The sequence below is a fragment of the Anser anser genome (assembly GCF_964211835.1).
Source record: "Anser anser genome assembly, chromosome: 2".
In the NCBI taxonomy this organism is placed as follows: domain Eukaryota; kingdom Metazoa; phylum Chordata; class Aves; order Anseriformes; family Anatidae; genus Anser; species Anser anser.
The window spans coordinates 144,205,060-144,221,481 of NC_139721.1; the positions used below are offsets into that span (position 1 = coordinate 144,205,060).

Sequence of the window (16,422 nt, forward strand, 5' to 3'; positions counted from 1 at the left end):
TCCATTTGTGCCCTTGTTTCATCGCTGCTTCTTTGCTCTTCTGTATGACCTGCTGCGTGCACACTGCTAATCAGCCCAGAGTTCCTCTCTGGTCTGTCAGGTCCCTTTTAGAGTACCAAAGTCTTTCCGCTCAGAGATATCTTAATAAAACAATACACAGAATGTTATCAATATGATGGCAAGGCTTGCTATATAGCACTTAATCTGTACCATACTTGATGGGGCAGCAAAGCAATAGACAATATGCTTTATACAGGAAGCATAAACAATTACCTCTTCAATGTGGGACTCTTGAAAAAATATATGGAAATAGCATGCAAAAATTTGACTGCATTGCACAATTACCGTCTCAGAAAATGAGGAATGTCTGTAATAATTTAGTCATGTTTTCCTGTCTTTTTGCTTGATAAGCATTTCTGCTAAATAACTATTAGTATTTTAGCTCTGGTAGTATTGATTTGCGTGTTCGTTCCAGCCCTGAAATAATATGGTCCCTTGCACTCTGTTTTTGGCATAGCGTACTGGTTGCCTGGGATATTGAGGAATACATTTTAAAATGCAGTGTGAAGATTTTACTGTAACTGTAGCTGTGATGTTTTCTTTGGCTTACACTCTTCTGTTGTGTTTTGTGTTTGTATTTTTTTCTTTCCCCTTTGGAAGTTGTTTGCAAAATTACGGTGAGTGGAATTTTCTTTTTGTGCATCCAAATACTCTGAGACTTGGCACCATTCACAAGCATGGGACTGCCAGAGAAAGTTTGGGAGGTTTTGTCTAGGCGTTTTCAAAGGAAAGCACCCAGGAACTGAGGTTTGAAATAATGTAGCCTGAGGTCAGGAGTTATTTCTTTGGAGAGGCAGTAAAGAACACAGTTATCTGTAGTATGCAAGAGGCCAGACTTTCTGTAGGTACATATATTTCAGTGAAAGAAAGAAAAAGTACGGTGGGCAATACTCTGAGCAGTGTTCTTTCCTAGGCAATGGTGTAAGCGATGCAGGTTAATAATGAGGGATTTAGGCCAATTTTTTCCATAAGAGGTGATATTTGCTGTCAATCCTTCATTTATTTTGGTGAAGTGGAAAACACAACAGTGGGAGAACATGCCTCATTTAAACCAATTTAATCTCGTGCCATCCCTAACTCAAAGAAACATACCCTTGGTACCAGGCTTCTACCATATAGCGCTTAAGCGGTGCAATTTTGGTGTTACGATGAAGCAAGCTGCTGACACAAGGAAGCATTTGTTGGAAGGAGAGGCAGCTGGGGGAGGAATGCAGGGGGGTCCCGGGGTGCAGAGGTGCCCCCGTGCCTGGGTGGCGTTTCCCGGTGCACCTGGGTAGGTGGGGCATCGCCAGCGGCTCCTCGCCCCTGCACGCCGCAGCCTTGGCAGCCCCTGGAAGAGCATCTGCTCCCCAGGGCACGCGCTGGAGCAGCCTCGCCTGCTCTCCCCTCGCAGGCATTTACATTCCACAGGTCTGGGAGATGTGGGCTGTGTGACCACCCCGTCCGTGCCTGTTGTTTAAAACTGATCGAACTGGCAGCACGCCGCTTCAAACCCAGCTGCAACTGCACGCGCCGGCTCCCCAGCCTCTGCGCTGGGGGAAGGATTTTTAGAATTTGCTTTTTGGAGCAGGTAAATTCCTGCAGAGTCAGAATGTCCAAACCCTCTCGCTTGGCTCGACCTTTACCAGGTAATACGGCTCCTAAATCACCTACGTCTCGGAAAGAAGATTTTAACAGCCGGTCGCGAAAAATTAGTTTAGGTGAAAAGATTTTGAGAGCTGGCAGTGAAGGAAACCTGGTTAAACAGCATCAGCAAGAGCAGGTGGAAATCACAGAAGTGCTCGTGCCACGGAGAGCTCCTTTTCTGAAAGGTAACCATTTATTTCACACTGTAAAATGAATAATTAAATGGATTTGCAATTACTGGCTTTTTAATAAACCCCAAACATCAATTGTTTTACAATTGTTTGTGCGTGCATGTGTGTGTGTGTGTCTGCATGTTGGTTCTAACTGGCAGATTATAGTACATAAAGCATTTGTTTTGGAAATAAAAGGACTCAAAACATTTTTGTTGTTTGTTTGTGTTTAGGTGCTGTACACAAGCTAAAAATGTTTGTCTATAAAAGTGATAAATCACAATGTTTTACAGCCTAAATCTGACCCTGTGTTGTGAAGCTTTATTTGAAATGATAATTTGTAAATCTGAACAAGTGTCAGAAAGATTAAATAACACAGGAAAATGCACACCAGTGCAGTTGCAGACTCTGATTCAGTGTTGCAAGGAAAACTCCTGTCTGTAGGTCCTAATAAGGCAGCTGTGAGTAGATTTCTCGTACAAAAACTGAACAGATCAAGTGTATTTCAAAAGGCTTATGTGCTTTTAGAGTGCAAGCAAATGTGGAGGATAATATAAGATTATGATCTACTCTCAGTTATCAGCTAAGCAATAGGCTGCAGGAACATTCACATTGCCTCTTTAACTTAGTTTTGGTGACATTACTCCTTAGAACTGCATTGAAAAGTAGCCATTTAATCTGCAGGGTGAAAAATAAGTTTCCATAATATTAGGAATTAAAATAGTAGTATTATAATTGGGCTTTTAATAGATTTGGTATTTAAATATGAACAAGAAGTATTTTTGGGGGGATTTTCAAGAAATTATTGCCCTTTCTATCCTAAATCCATAGGAAGAGAAAGAGTAAATCACAGACCTCTGTAACTTGAAACTGTGTATTTTCATTTCACACATATGGCATCCAAGGTTACAGTTTCTGTTCCTGGCTGAATAAGCTTTAAAAGATCCTTTTTTTTCTTTTTTTCTTTTTTCTTTTTTTTTCTCTGCAGTATGACTTTTATTATTTCTCAAAGAAGGGAGAAGTGATGACACCTAATCTTACTCAGGGAGATGGATGATCTGTTTGTTTCTACAAAGGAAACTGGGTCTGAAGCACTTTATTAAAGGCAGAAGAGAGCAAATAGAAAAACTGGAGGTGGGAGGGCTTAAACTTCTGGTCTCGCTCAGAGACCGTCTTGATTGTTTAGCGATGTAATGTGGAAACCCATTTTTGAACTTGTGATGTATACAAGAAAGTAAAACATTAATTTCAAAAAAAGCAGATGTACAATTTTGTACGTCCTGGTATCCAAATATTTATTGATGCTTTGGTAAATGATGTTTCCCAGTCAAGTTTTATAAAATTTGAAAACTTCCCTGGAAAACCCTGTAACAGTAGGCTTATGGTTTTCACCACATTAAAGGGCTTGAAAAAGCGGTTTGTCCCCTTTGTGTTATCTCTTTTGCTCAGTGCCTTGAGAAAAGAAAGTTATGTAGGATTTACTGAATAGCAAGCGTGCCCTTTTAAGGGATGTGATTTTTATGGAGCTCCTGGGGCCTGCTTTTACTCATTTCATTTAAATGCTTTTGGGCTATCTAATGCTCTGCAACTAACAGCAAGGGTTGCTCTCACTCTCCGTGTTTTAGGTGGGATTTCTCCTGAAGAAAAACCTAGTGGTTATCAGTAACACTGCAACCTGGAATGTTCTGTTAGTATTTATGGCATTAAGCTTACTGTTTTCTGGAGCATGAATTAAACCCTGTAATGTACTGCCTCTGTGCATTTTGATGATTTGTGTACATTAGGCAAGATGTTGCTGTGAGTTGTTTTTGCAAGAGATGTCGAAGAACAAATATTGATACTGCCAAAGTGTTACAAGGGAGGTGGAAAGACAGAGTGTGGGGCTTATCTCTGAAGCTGCAACTGGCCCCAAATGGAGCCAAAGCATGGGCAAAAGTGATGGGAAATATGCTGTTCAGCGTGAAGCGGGTGCAGAGCTGGATGGTGGCAGCCTTGGCAGAAGCCAAAAGAAACAGGGAAGGGTACAGGAGCCACGGGGCAGCACCCTGGAGGTGATGCTGAGTGCTGCAGGAACGTGTGAGTAGCGACCAAAGGGCGTTTGTGTGGTCTTGTAGAGATAATGTGGGGAAATGAGAGAGGTGCTGGGGGGCAGGTGTGGGCTGAATACGATGGCTGAAACTGGGGACATGGGGAGGGGAGGCTGAGAGCTCAGATGGGAGGAGAATTGGGGCTTCGAAGAGCACGGATGGCAGAGGCCCAGATTTTAGGAGCAGGTGGATCAGGGGGGCTGGCATAGGGAAATGTCAGGAGGCTCTGTCAGGTGGGATACAGGGTTCTGGACAAGCTGACATGGAAGAGGGGGACCTGCTTGACTGGACCTTCATTTTTTTCACAACGGTGAAACCTCGTGACCCTGTGTGCCTGCTACCCCTTCTAATCCTGCTCCCTGTGGGACAGCAACCTGTGACTGCCGGACCAGTGAGCCTGGCACGGTGGCATTTAGGGTTTCCTTGAACCTCTTAAATTAAAACCAAAGAGATAACGTGCCTGAGCGGTGTCAACAGACAGCTGTCCAGCAAAGCTAAGTGCTCAACAGGTAGGAAGTCCAAAACCATGCTTACAATTTAAATGGGACTGTAAGGCATGATGGTTCCTTTTAACTGTGATTATATGTTGAGGTTTGTTTATTTTTTCTGCAGGATCCCTGCATTGCATTGTGCAAGGGATGAGTTGTGCTCAATAGATAAGTTGGATTGGATAGGCGGTGAGGCAGATAGAGGCAGAGAGAAAAGGCATTATAATTAAAGCCATTAAAGGCTGGAGTGGATTTATTTCTGCCTCTGCCACAGAGCTCTGCATGGTGGACGTAACGCGTTAATGTTTACAGGTGAATGCTGGCTGTGTGGATTTGTCTTTTGGTTTAGTTTCTGGGTGTAAGGCTGAAACCATGGGTCTGACCTGCAATGCTGAACACACGCAACGGCAACTGAAGTCAGCATCAGCTGTGCTTTTGTTGCATAAGTACCGCCTGATGCAAAGGACTCGAGAAGGTCACCTTTTACTTATCCGTCGCTCTTCTCCTGAATTTAATGAACTTCGTTGACCATAATTTCTGTGGATGCCTGCTTCTCATCTCAAAATTAAAAAAAAAAAAAAAAAAGGCAGCAGGAGTAGAATAAGATTCTTAATTTATAGGGTCTGTTGTGAGAACATTTCACAAATATTTACCTGCTTTACCACAGTAGTGAGGGATACAACATTTATTGCTTGGTCATCAGACCAAGGTCAGACAAGCAGGTGGTATACGGACCCCAGGTCCACACCCTGAATGTAAGCTCAGCATCTGTTGAGGAGTTCATGGATGTGCAGTAGGATGGAGGGGTGCAGTACAGCCATCCCCCATTGCTGTGTGGCACCCAGGAGAGCTAGGCTGTCATTTCCCTTTGCCCAGTACAGGAGGAAAACAGTCCTGAAGGTGTGGCAGTCACTGCTGCCGAGGGACATCTCTTCCCAGAAACAGCAACCATTGCCCTACCTCTCTTTCCTATTCTAGCTTTTCTCTTAACACCTTCTGCTTAGTTTCCTTCCACTCTGTCCCCACACTGGCAGCCACTGTGCAGGGCTCTGCTCCACCCTGGACATGGCCAAGCAAAGCTCGTAGCTGCCCACCCTCCTGGAGGTCAGGTGCTTGGCTCTTTTCTTTCACGCCAGCAGCAGCAATGACCTCTCTGGAGCTGGGGGCTGGGGGAACGCAGCCCACTGCTGTCCAGGTTTTTGGTTTGAAGAGAAAGTGGAGATACGTAAACCTTTCACACTTCATTCTCTGTTCCGAGACTGAATCAATTAAAATATGTTTTTTTTTCACCTCTGGGATACATTGCTGATAGAGGAGCTCTATGGATTTCTGTCACCCATACTTTCCTCCGAGAAAAGCAGACTATACTATCGACTGTCTTTTCAATTTCCTTTCTCTGTCCTATATTATTGAGCTTTGATTTTTATTTATTTATTTTTTATTATTATTTGGCTTCACATTGTTTCACTTTGCTTTATTTTTCACTCCATTTTCTTCCATTAGATTTTCCTTCCTTGTTCTTTCTGTGTTATTTAATTTGCAGACTATGGTCATCGGAATGCAACATTTAGAGTAAAACTCTTGGTATTTCATGTTCAGCTGAACCCAAAACTAGACAAAACTGTTTTGTCCCATCCCTAGTTATTAGATAGGGGTGAAAGGACTTTGGGGATATCTTGGTATTCATATCTATGGGCTCTTCATGCAAAACAAGCAATAACAGCACCATAAAAAGTGGAATTAATTATGGCTTTCCCATTATATTTTTATGACAAACTCCAATAGTGACTATATAACCCGTATGTGTATTACTAATTATCTCAAAGCTTGTTATGGTTTTTAAGTGAAGAGATATTAAATCATGGGCAAAGTTTGGATATTATACTCTCTGACATTCAAGTAACATCTATGGAATTTTTAAGGCCAAGGACTTTATCTCTCAGGAACTTCCATTTCACAGCATTTCCTGACAGAGATGTACCTACAAATCCAGAACACATGTAAGATTAGGGGTTAGCCTTCCAAGGAACTTCATTATTAAAAGAATAGCAAAGCAAGGAATGTTTTTATTTAGCCTACAGTATTTTTGTTTCCTCTGCAACTGTTTAATATTCATAAAGAAAGAAAACCCAGATCTTATAAGTACTTGTATATACAATTGTTCATTATCTCACAAATTTAATGGTAGCTGTCTTTTTTACTGCCAGCACATATTTTTCTGCTTGTAAAATGCATAGTTATACTGCAATCTTAAAAAAAAAAAAAAAAAAAAAGAAAAGAAAAAAAATCAGAAATTTTACTGTCTTGTACAGTAGTCTGAAAAGCTGTAATGAAACTAGGATTGGTATCAGATGCGTGTATCCTAATATGGCTAATTGTTCAAAATTTCAAGCTTGAGACATACAGCTTTGCAAATCAATAAGATGTATAATTTCATTTCAGTATATTAGTATAAGAAATGAACGAAATATTATGCACCCTTTGATATCAAAATAGAAAAGAAATCTTGATAAAAACTTCTCAAGCTGGAAAAGAACATTATTAAAATACCTCTTGGAATTTAAAATTGCACTGTAGAAACAGGGATCAGTTATGAGGCAGTGAACATACTTTCATTGCCGATGTACATTTATTTCCATAGCCATTGATGTATGACTTCACCTGGAGGATGAATAGGGCAACAGAACATGTTTTCTTTCAATTAAGATTATGCAGTATATAAACTGGAGTTATGGATATTGAAAACTGAATGTCTGTACATTTGTTTAGGTAAGGAATGATGGGACAATTTCTGTTCTTATTTGCTGTGAGGTTATGACTCAGACCCAAACATTAAGTATACTTTAGCTTTTTTTTTTTTTAAGCATGATTTCTTGCAAAAAATTGGTCATGTCAAAACACTCTGGCAGTCAGTCCTTCATCAGTAACCTTTTTAGCTATTATATGAATTTGTGCAATTACGATGGAAAGGTAAGTGTCTCAAAAATACTGCTTTTCTGTGATATACTGTATACACTGTATGCTGTATAGGATACTGTGTCCTGCACCTGTCAAATACTGCACCTCTATATTTTTCTATAATTTTTTGAAAATTGCTGGTGGGTGGAGAAGGAAGACCTGATTAATATCATGTTCAGGGAAAATCTGCAGTACATGCTCAAGTCTTCTTACCCGTCAGAGAATTCATGTATGGGTGAGACCTCATGAAAGCCATACCCCAGGTAAAAGTTTGGGTTGTAGCTCACAACTTGGACAATTCACCAGAGAAGCAAAATTCAGACTTGTGGAGGAGATTGCATGAATTCTGATGGAAACATTTTGAAGCTGAATGCACACTGCAATCTAAGTATAATTCAGTTTACAAAGTCAGTAGTCAATCACCTAAAAAAATGTGCAGTGGAAACCAGGTTACAGTAGTTGCACTGCTTATGGAACTATTTTTCAATTGCAAAAGTGTATCCACCTTGAAATCTCTTCCTTTGGGACCTGTCAGAATCGGAAATAGATCATTATGCATTCCCTTGGGAAGCTCACGATCTTCTGTTTCTTATTCTATAAGGGCTAGTAATATGGAATGTGGGGGAAAGCCACCAAAAACCTTCCACAACTCTGGAAGACCTTAAACCATCTAGACAAGGGAATTTTGCCGAGACTACAATTTTGGGAAGAAATAGGAATAATTTCTGTAAAGACTGATTTTTCTTTAAATTGTGTCTCTCTGGAATCAGCCAGTAGTTTTCAAGTTTAAAATAAATTGTTAGGGAGATGAATAGGTAGCACAGATTGGAGGTACCTGAAAGTACATGATTAACATATCCATGTTCCATATCATTATCACTTAGTCATGCATAGGGTGTAAGTGTATATTTCATATAGAGTGTATAACTTTTTATGTATATGCAAAATTTATCATGGTTTAAGATTTATATGTCATGGTTGAATATGAACCATAGTATTTTGGTATTAGAGGTTTCAGTAGATGCCAGTCAAACAGTACCTTTTACATCTGGAATAATTTTGCAAAACTTGGATGAGAAAGCCTAAAAATATTATTCCCAACTGCTGAAAACCTCTCTAGTCTGGTTGTTTCTGCAAAATACTTATTTTTCTTTTCAGAACTGATGGTACAAATACAACTTGTATGATTTTTAATTGTGTCCTGTTATCAAAACAAGAGCTAGAGTTTTGAACTGAAACAGTAGCTTTCAGGTTTCTGCATTTATTTATCACTGTGGATAGTCTAGTATACTAAAGTGTTACTTGTGAGTTCAATTTTAACAAGTTTATTTGTACTGTCATACAAATGCAAAGAATTATATTGTCATACAAGACAGGAATTGTTCTACAGTTGAGAGTTTCTTGTTTGGAAGTGGATAGAACATCATGTATATGTGACAGAAATAGCAACACCCAGGTATTTAATATCATAGAATTATAGAATGGTTTGGGTTGGAAGGGACCTTAAAGATCATCCAGTTCCAACCCCCTGCCATGGGCAGGGACACCTCCCACCAGACCAGGTTTCTCGAAGCCCCATCCAGCTTGGCCTTGAACACCTCCAGGGATGGGGCGTCCATAGCTTCTCTAGGCAACCTGTGCCAGTGCCTCACCATCCTCATTGTAAAGAATTTCTTCCTAATGTCTTACCTAAATCTACCCTCTTTTAGTTTAAAACCATTCCACCTTGTTCTATCACTACACCTCCTGAAAAAGAGTCCCTCCCCAGCTTTTCTGTAGCCACTTTTAGGTACTGCCAGGCCACTATAAGGTCTCCCTGAGGCCTTCTCTTCTCCAGGCTGAACAGCCCCAGCTCCCTCAGCCTGTCTTCATAGAAGAGGTGCCCTCTGATCATCCTCGTGACCCTCCTCTGGACTCGTTCTAATATGTCCATGTCCTTCTTGTGCTGGGAGCCCCAGAGCTGAATGCAGCACTCTAGGTGGGGTCTCACAAGAGCAAAGTATCCCTTGTACTTGGTATGTTTGTCTGTTTCTTTTTAATGGATGGGTTGTGCTATTCTTCTAGACAAGAAAGTAAATTCCTATTCTTTGTTGTTATTGTTGCCTGCTAATTATGTGATGAGAGGATTGAATTTTCTTTAATCCTATTTCCCAGTGTTATTTGTGGCCCAATTACATGGGTTTGAAAAATGATGTGAAAACCCAAATCATACTGTAGAACAGACTTTGGCTTAGAGAGGTTGCGGTATGGTAGGAACACCCAAGCATCACTACTGCTGTAGTTGACCATTAGAAATTTTTAGATCAGTTTCTCTGGGAGATGTAAATTTCCTTTCAATTAAAGCATTCAACCTGGAACAAGTTTGTATTTCTTTCATACGATCTTTCCCAGAAATTTGCTTTTTGAGCAATCTGTGAGGACCCTGGGAAGTTTGCTCATGAAAACAGGCCTTGGTATCCATAGTGTGAATAGCGAAACTGATAGAAATATCAGCGTAACCAATATCCTGAAGAGTCTCATTGTTACACTCCAGAGTCTCTCTGGTTAGTCCATATTTCCTCTGAAATGTGATTTTCAAATCTGGATGTGGTTTTCCATCCCTAAGTGGAGTTGAAGGATTATATTACATTTTGTGCACATAGATAACTGTAAATCCCTATGTAAGTACTTCTCCCCCCCACCTTTCTTTTTTTTTAAACAGTGCCATAGTAATTTTTTAAATTTCTGATTAACTTCTGGGTACATTTTTGCTATGTATTTTTGCTACATTTTAATCATCTTTAAAATCTTCTAGACATTTAACAGGTTCTGGCTTTTTAAAGTTTTGTTCTTTTTTTTCCCTACTGGGAAAGATGATTCCCCCAAACTAACCTTAATTCCTAAATCATTTATCTTGTTTTAAGAGTAGGCACAACATTGGCCCTTCTCCAGTCTTCTGGTATTTCACTCATCTTGAGTGAATTCAGGTAAATATTAAGAAAGAAAAAAATCATCAGTTAGTTCTTGGATGCCCTAGGATGAGATTAATGAGACCCAGATTACTTTCTGTTTTATTCCTTCTCCATTTAGATTTTGTCCCTGGTATTAATTACGAACGACACATGATCACAGCTGACTCTCTTAGTGAAGTCTGAGTTGAGAAAGATATTCAAAATTCTGCTTTCTCCATGCCATTTGTTAAAAGCTGTCGTTTCCCAGTAAGTAATGGTTTGATCTTTTCTTTGGCCTTCTTCTGATCACTAAAGCATTTATGGCATAAGTGGTGACCCAGGATTATTGTTCCTTTTAAGGAAAGGGGAAAGACCCAGGGCCTATCCATGATTTCCCCCTTTTCTCCCTCTGAAAATAAATAAATAAATAAAAAGAGGCAGTTATTAATGCTGTTTTAAAAGGAAAAAAAAAAAAAGCAAAGCTGCAAATACATGGAAAGTTAAAACATCTGGAATGCACAGCTAGCTGTGTGGACATATGCAGAGTATTAATATCTAGATATTTAAGAACAGACAATGTTGTGCTATTATTGAGGAATGTGTGTTTTATGATAGCCATCTCCTGCTGACACAGGCTGTGGTTGTGTCCTGATATAGGAAACATTCATCTTGAGTCTGATACTCCCAGGTTTGAGAACATGGTAATGTCTGTGTAGTGCCCTGGACTAACCAGCAGCTTCCTGGGCAGCAAGACCTTTGGAGAGAGACCTCCTCAACCTGCTGTCTTCCAAAACTCAGATTCAGCTGCTGCATCTAGATCTGAGAAAGACTCAGTTCAATTGTTGGTACAAATTTAAGTCAAACTTTTGAAGTCGGAAGACACAGGAGAGGAAGGTTACCCAAGAAGGTGAGACTGCAGCCCTACTGCATGACGTGCTGGGCATTGCCTGGCTAACACATTTCAGAAGGAGCTTCCCTACCTGGCTGCATCTTGGCCATAACCTTGCACAGCCTGAGCTGGTGGTCAGCACCTGGAATGTGCATCACCTTCTTTTGAGGATGCAGATTTATCTTCTGGAAATTATATTCTGCCAGGCCAAAGATGCTCCCTGTGTCCTGTTATGTGTGGCTGTCAGTGCCCAGCCAGTGCTCTTTCAAATCTCACCTCTTCCAGGGACCCCAGTTACTCAGGCTTTTCCAGTCACAAAGCTTAACATGACCCTTCATTCAAGACTCATGTCTTTTCATTATGTCAGTGTGATAACTACCAAGCATTGGTGTGGGTGAGCAAATAACAACTAAAGGTGTTAAAGCTAATCCAGCAGTTTGAAACCAAAGTCTGGCCTCCCTCGAAAGCACTTCCAGTCTAACAAGTCAAGTGCTGTCTTATCAGTTACTATTTTGTAACATGGATTTACAAATGAATGTGTGATAAGCAACCTTATCCACAAGCTGGACATTCCAGGCAGTGTTAACACCATGTATGCAGTTCGTGCACAAGCCATGTAAGTTCCTGTGTTATATATGGCTGCTTTCTGGCCTGTGCATCTCACTTTGTGGTATGCTTGTTGTAGCTGACCACATGTACGCTGTCTGTAATTAACTGAGACTCATCTGCCACCTCATTCCTTTTGTTTCCGATTGTTAAAGTGTAAGCAGTTATGGGATCCAGCTTAGCTCTTTGTGCTGATTTACCTCCTCTATTACCATTTGATCTCAGTTCGGATAATGATGCTTCCTGTTTTTTGAGCTTGAATTGCTAATGGTTTTTTTTAAATGCCGATCTTGACCTTGGTAGCACTCCCTGAGCTCTTCCTTCATGGGGCTGTCTAGCTCTCAGTCCCACATTCAGCAATGGTTTGTGGTGTCCACCACTGGACCAGAGGTGTGGGGGCAAACTGTAACTTTTGGGCAAATCAGGCAACTGACAGGAAAAGATTTCTCTACACAACACCAGAAATCTTTTAGGGTCAAGAAAATTATTTAAATTGTGCTGCTTTGAATGATGGTTCAAATAGGTCATTCTGACACCAAAAACCTTCCTTTATATGTCTGTGTAATGCTTTGTCGTATTTGTCTTCCAAAATTAAGCCAGTGCTAATGGCAGGTTTTCACCAGAGGAAGGAAATCTGGCAGTGACAGGCAGTTACTCCCTAACAGAGACTGGTGGAGCTGTTGACGTTTGGCCACAGGTGAGTGGGATCAGAATTGTCTGCAGGTATCTCTTATTTACTGCCAGGTCAGTGGGGCTCATAGGGAAATCATAACCAGGGAGGAGTTCCTTCAACCAAGGCTGCTGCTATCCCTGTTCAGGTATCCAGAGGTCAAAGCAAGCCCCAGTCATTGTTTCATTTGGGTTTTTGTTCTTCATATGACTGGAGGCAGGTAGGGACAACAACCTGTCACCCATAGGGAAGAAGTCATAAGCATAAACCAAGCAGATTCTGCTCTGGAGAGTGGTTTTCCTATTGCTTGAGCCAGTCCCTGTGAGTGAGCTTGTGGTGTACATCTCCACATGTCACCTACATGCAGTTGGGTGAACGCATGCAGCTCCCATGGAAGTCTCTGGGAGACATGGTGGTGCTAGTAATTGTCATGTAAATATCGTGTTGGAGTTAGGTGGTTGGGAGATGGTTGTTAGTAGAACAGTGTTACTAACTTGCTTGCTGATGACTAAGCATGTAAAATGCAGAACTGACGGGGCAAGTGGGTGCTCTGTGTATTGCTTAAGAAAAGGTGGAGAATAAGCCTGTTTCCCAGGCTTTTGTAATTGATTTGTATATCCACTGAATGCAGATTATCTCAAGCTAAGAGGCTTAATTTCTGTGCAAGTTACATGAGTTGTAAGGCACAGCTAGACTTAGTTCTTGAGTTCCATGAGACCCACAAAGTCAAATGATCAGAGGCTGCAATGTGTTCTCACTCTCCTTTTTATTCTGCTCCAGAAAGTTTCTATTAGGTTAATCTATGTATCACAATGGAGGTATAATGTGCAACACAATGAAGAATACTGAAATAATTCTAGAACTGAATCCTTAGATTTTTTTTCATTATAATCCCAAGCTTTCTGACTAAAAGATAAATACAGAAATGTTACTATTTTATTCTCAGAAGTTTACAGAATGGTTGCATACCTAATCATGAAATCAAATTAACATTTTTTTTGCTTTATATAGTTAGAGGTTAAAAAGTGACTTGGTAATTTCAGCTGAAAAATAAGATATTGTTTTCCTGTTGTCTGAGGGAAAGTATTTAAATGAACCTTATGGTTTCTTGTTTCATAGTGTTTCTTTTTTTAATATCATCAGTTTGATGTGTATCGCTGCATATAATGTCAATAGAAGTGCAAATAATACGTCAGGTAAGCTAACTGTAGTTTCATAGCTCAGAGGCTTATCAATCACACAGGTTCTTCTCCATGAAAAATGTGTTCATATGCTGCTGCTGTCAGAATATAATGAAAATCAGAGCAAAGAGAAGTTTAACTTAACGTACATATTCTTGTTTGTCTTCCATGCTCTTATAAACTTGTCTTCACTAGAAGTTTGCAACACAGTTCTGGGGAGTGATGATAATTAGTCCACTGTCATGCTTGTCATCACAACCGGTGAAATTAGGGAATAGTCATACTTAGCATCAGGGCAGCTGCTGCTAGTTAGCTGTATGGTTTGTAGCAAGCAAAACAATTCCTTCCTGCTTGACTGGCAAGTTATTTTAACACAGTGTACATTAAAAATTTCTGTAGAGCTCCTAGCTGCATGAAATCCCCTTGAGTGCCTTACTGACATGACCTCCTTGTACATAACGCTGATCTTCTTGCTTGTTATGGGAGCATTAAGGGCTGCCCTCTCCATCTAATATGCCATACAGCTGCTCTCTGAAATCATCTAGGAGCTTCATTTAGCTATATCCTCCTATTTCAAGAATTGGGGGCAGTGGTGATAGCCTTGATCTCTCCCTTTACTCATGTACTAAATCTATACCCAGAGATAAAAATGGTGGTCTGTAGTCATCTTCTTTATTTAGTAACTCCTGTTCAGCCTTGCATGAAAACTTCTTGAAAACTTACAGTTAACATGGATTACATTTTTTTTTTATTTTTTTTATTATTTTTTTTAGTCAGCTAAAATACACTGAAAATACAGAAAATCTTCTTTTGTCAAAAGAGGGACATTTCCACCAGCACAAAGCTGAAAGCTTTAGGGAGGAAAACATGGGAAGCTCCAGACCCCTTCCCTGGTGTGTGATATGGAGCATCACTCCATCCCAGCTGGCTTGTGAAGACCCACAGAGGTGAACTGCAGTAATAGTTTAGTGATGTTTGATAGTACTTAAATGATAATAATAAAAGTAATTTAATCATCATTTCTCTATTTTCCTCTTAGTAGCAACACAGGAGTTAAAATTTGAGTGCTAAGCTAAAACTAAACACATGAATTTGTGAATTTCTTTAGTCTCTTCCCTTTTTTGTCCATAAGCAGGAATCTTATTACAGGTGACAAGGTAAAGATTTTTACAAGCCTTCCGGGAAAATATTGGCAGCACACACCAGGTGCAGCCTTAATTTTCACTGTTGATCTCTGCATGTTTAAGCACGCAGTCTTAACACCAGTTAGTCTTTTATCTTCCTCAGAAGGTTGTGTAGTGCTTAACATTACATTGAGTTTAGCCATACCCTTGACAGCTGGAGCTGTTCTGTGCTGCTCTAAGGCATGTAACAGCTCAGATCGTTATATCCTATATGTTCTATATATTTATTTTATATAATAATTCTGATAAGATGTCATCTCTCAGGCAGAAGCCCTGTCAAGCTACTTACTTGAAAGTCAAACCCAAAATTTACCGATAATTTTAAAATTGTGCTGATACGATGTGCAGCTGATGAACTTGAGCATTCAGTAGCTTCTCAGACAGTGTTCTGAGAGATATGAGATGAAGTTTGCCCAAGTGTCCTTATCTCTTCAGGAGGCACACCGTATCTTGTTGAAATAAGGAAATGCAACCAGCTGATATTCTTGCATCATTAGAGAAGCTAATACATGAGATGAAAGATCACTTAGATTGTGGCAGGACTATTTAAGGAGAGTTTATTAAACCTTTGAAAAGGTTTTGAATAGGTTCATTTCTATTTTTCATCTGAATGCTTGCTTAGAGGACATTAAAAACAGGTACAGATTCACTTACAGTTTGAATCATCTTCCACACATACGTTTGCTGTAGCTGCCAGGAGGACACATGGTGAAGGTAGAAGGGGGTGACCTGCAGGCAGTGTTAATATGGAGATGCAGAGTGCTCATTGCCAGGTCAGCGGACTCCAACAGTGACAAGGGTTGGGTGGAAAGTGCAAGGCAATGTGAAAGACAAGGTGTGTGTTAGGAAACTCATTAGAAGCTGAATTCTGACTGAGTCATGATTAGTGGCAAAATCTGCATCTTATTTTCACCGTGCTGATATATGGCTTAAATCCTTGAGGGTTCTGAACAGTCAGGATTTATAAAGGATTCTGAAATCTATAAAGGTAAACTGATACACATTGTAGGCAACATTAATGGAAAAACTGAACAAATGTCTGTTAATGCTTGTGCAGAAGATGCTAAAATACTGTGTAAAATCTATCTTAAATGATCACAAAATTATTCCTACAGAAATTGATGCTACTATCTATTTAGTCTTAAGTGATTTTCTAAAAAACATATTCAGCAACGTTGAAACTGATTCTAACTACTTCAGCTCTGATTCTCTAAATCATGAGAAAAAATGAAATGTTCACTTTTTCCAAGGATTGCAAGACGTTCGTCAGAGCCCTGGGCTTTTCTTTTCTACTTTCTCAGCTCACTACAACTGGACTTAAAATAGACTTGAAGTAAAGAAAGCAAACACCCCCACCATTTGTTATATTAGGTGGTCTTATCACTGGCAAACCTAGTGGAATCAGCAGTGTGTTTAAGCCCCTTGGGAGCCTGGTAGCTAGAGAAAGGTAAGCAAGATATTTATATATTTTCCAGAAGGAAAGTTCTATGATGCTGTCACAGCTTTTCTCAGTTCTAAAAAGAACAAAACAGCCCAAACAACCAAAGAAAATATTGTTCATTAAATAATGCAG

At 40.0% G+C, this 16,422-nt stretch overlaps 1 protein-coding gene across 1 annotated transcript in view; it reads left to right on the top strand.

Annotated features, from left to right (window-relative positions):
- The first annotated feature begins 369 nt into the window (after positions 1-369).
- KIAA1217 overlaps positions 370-16,422 on the top strand; it is a 240,377-nt gene continuing 224,324 nt past the window's right edge. Inside the window, exon 1 of the mRNA XM_083823616.1 lies at positions 370-1,871. Within this exon, the coding sequence (XP_083679742.1) occupies positions 1,652-1,871 (220 nt within the window). The 5' untranslated portion in view covers positions 370-1,651. The remainder of the gene's footprint in view (positions 1,872-16,422) is intronic.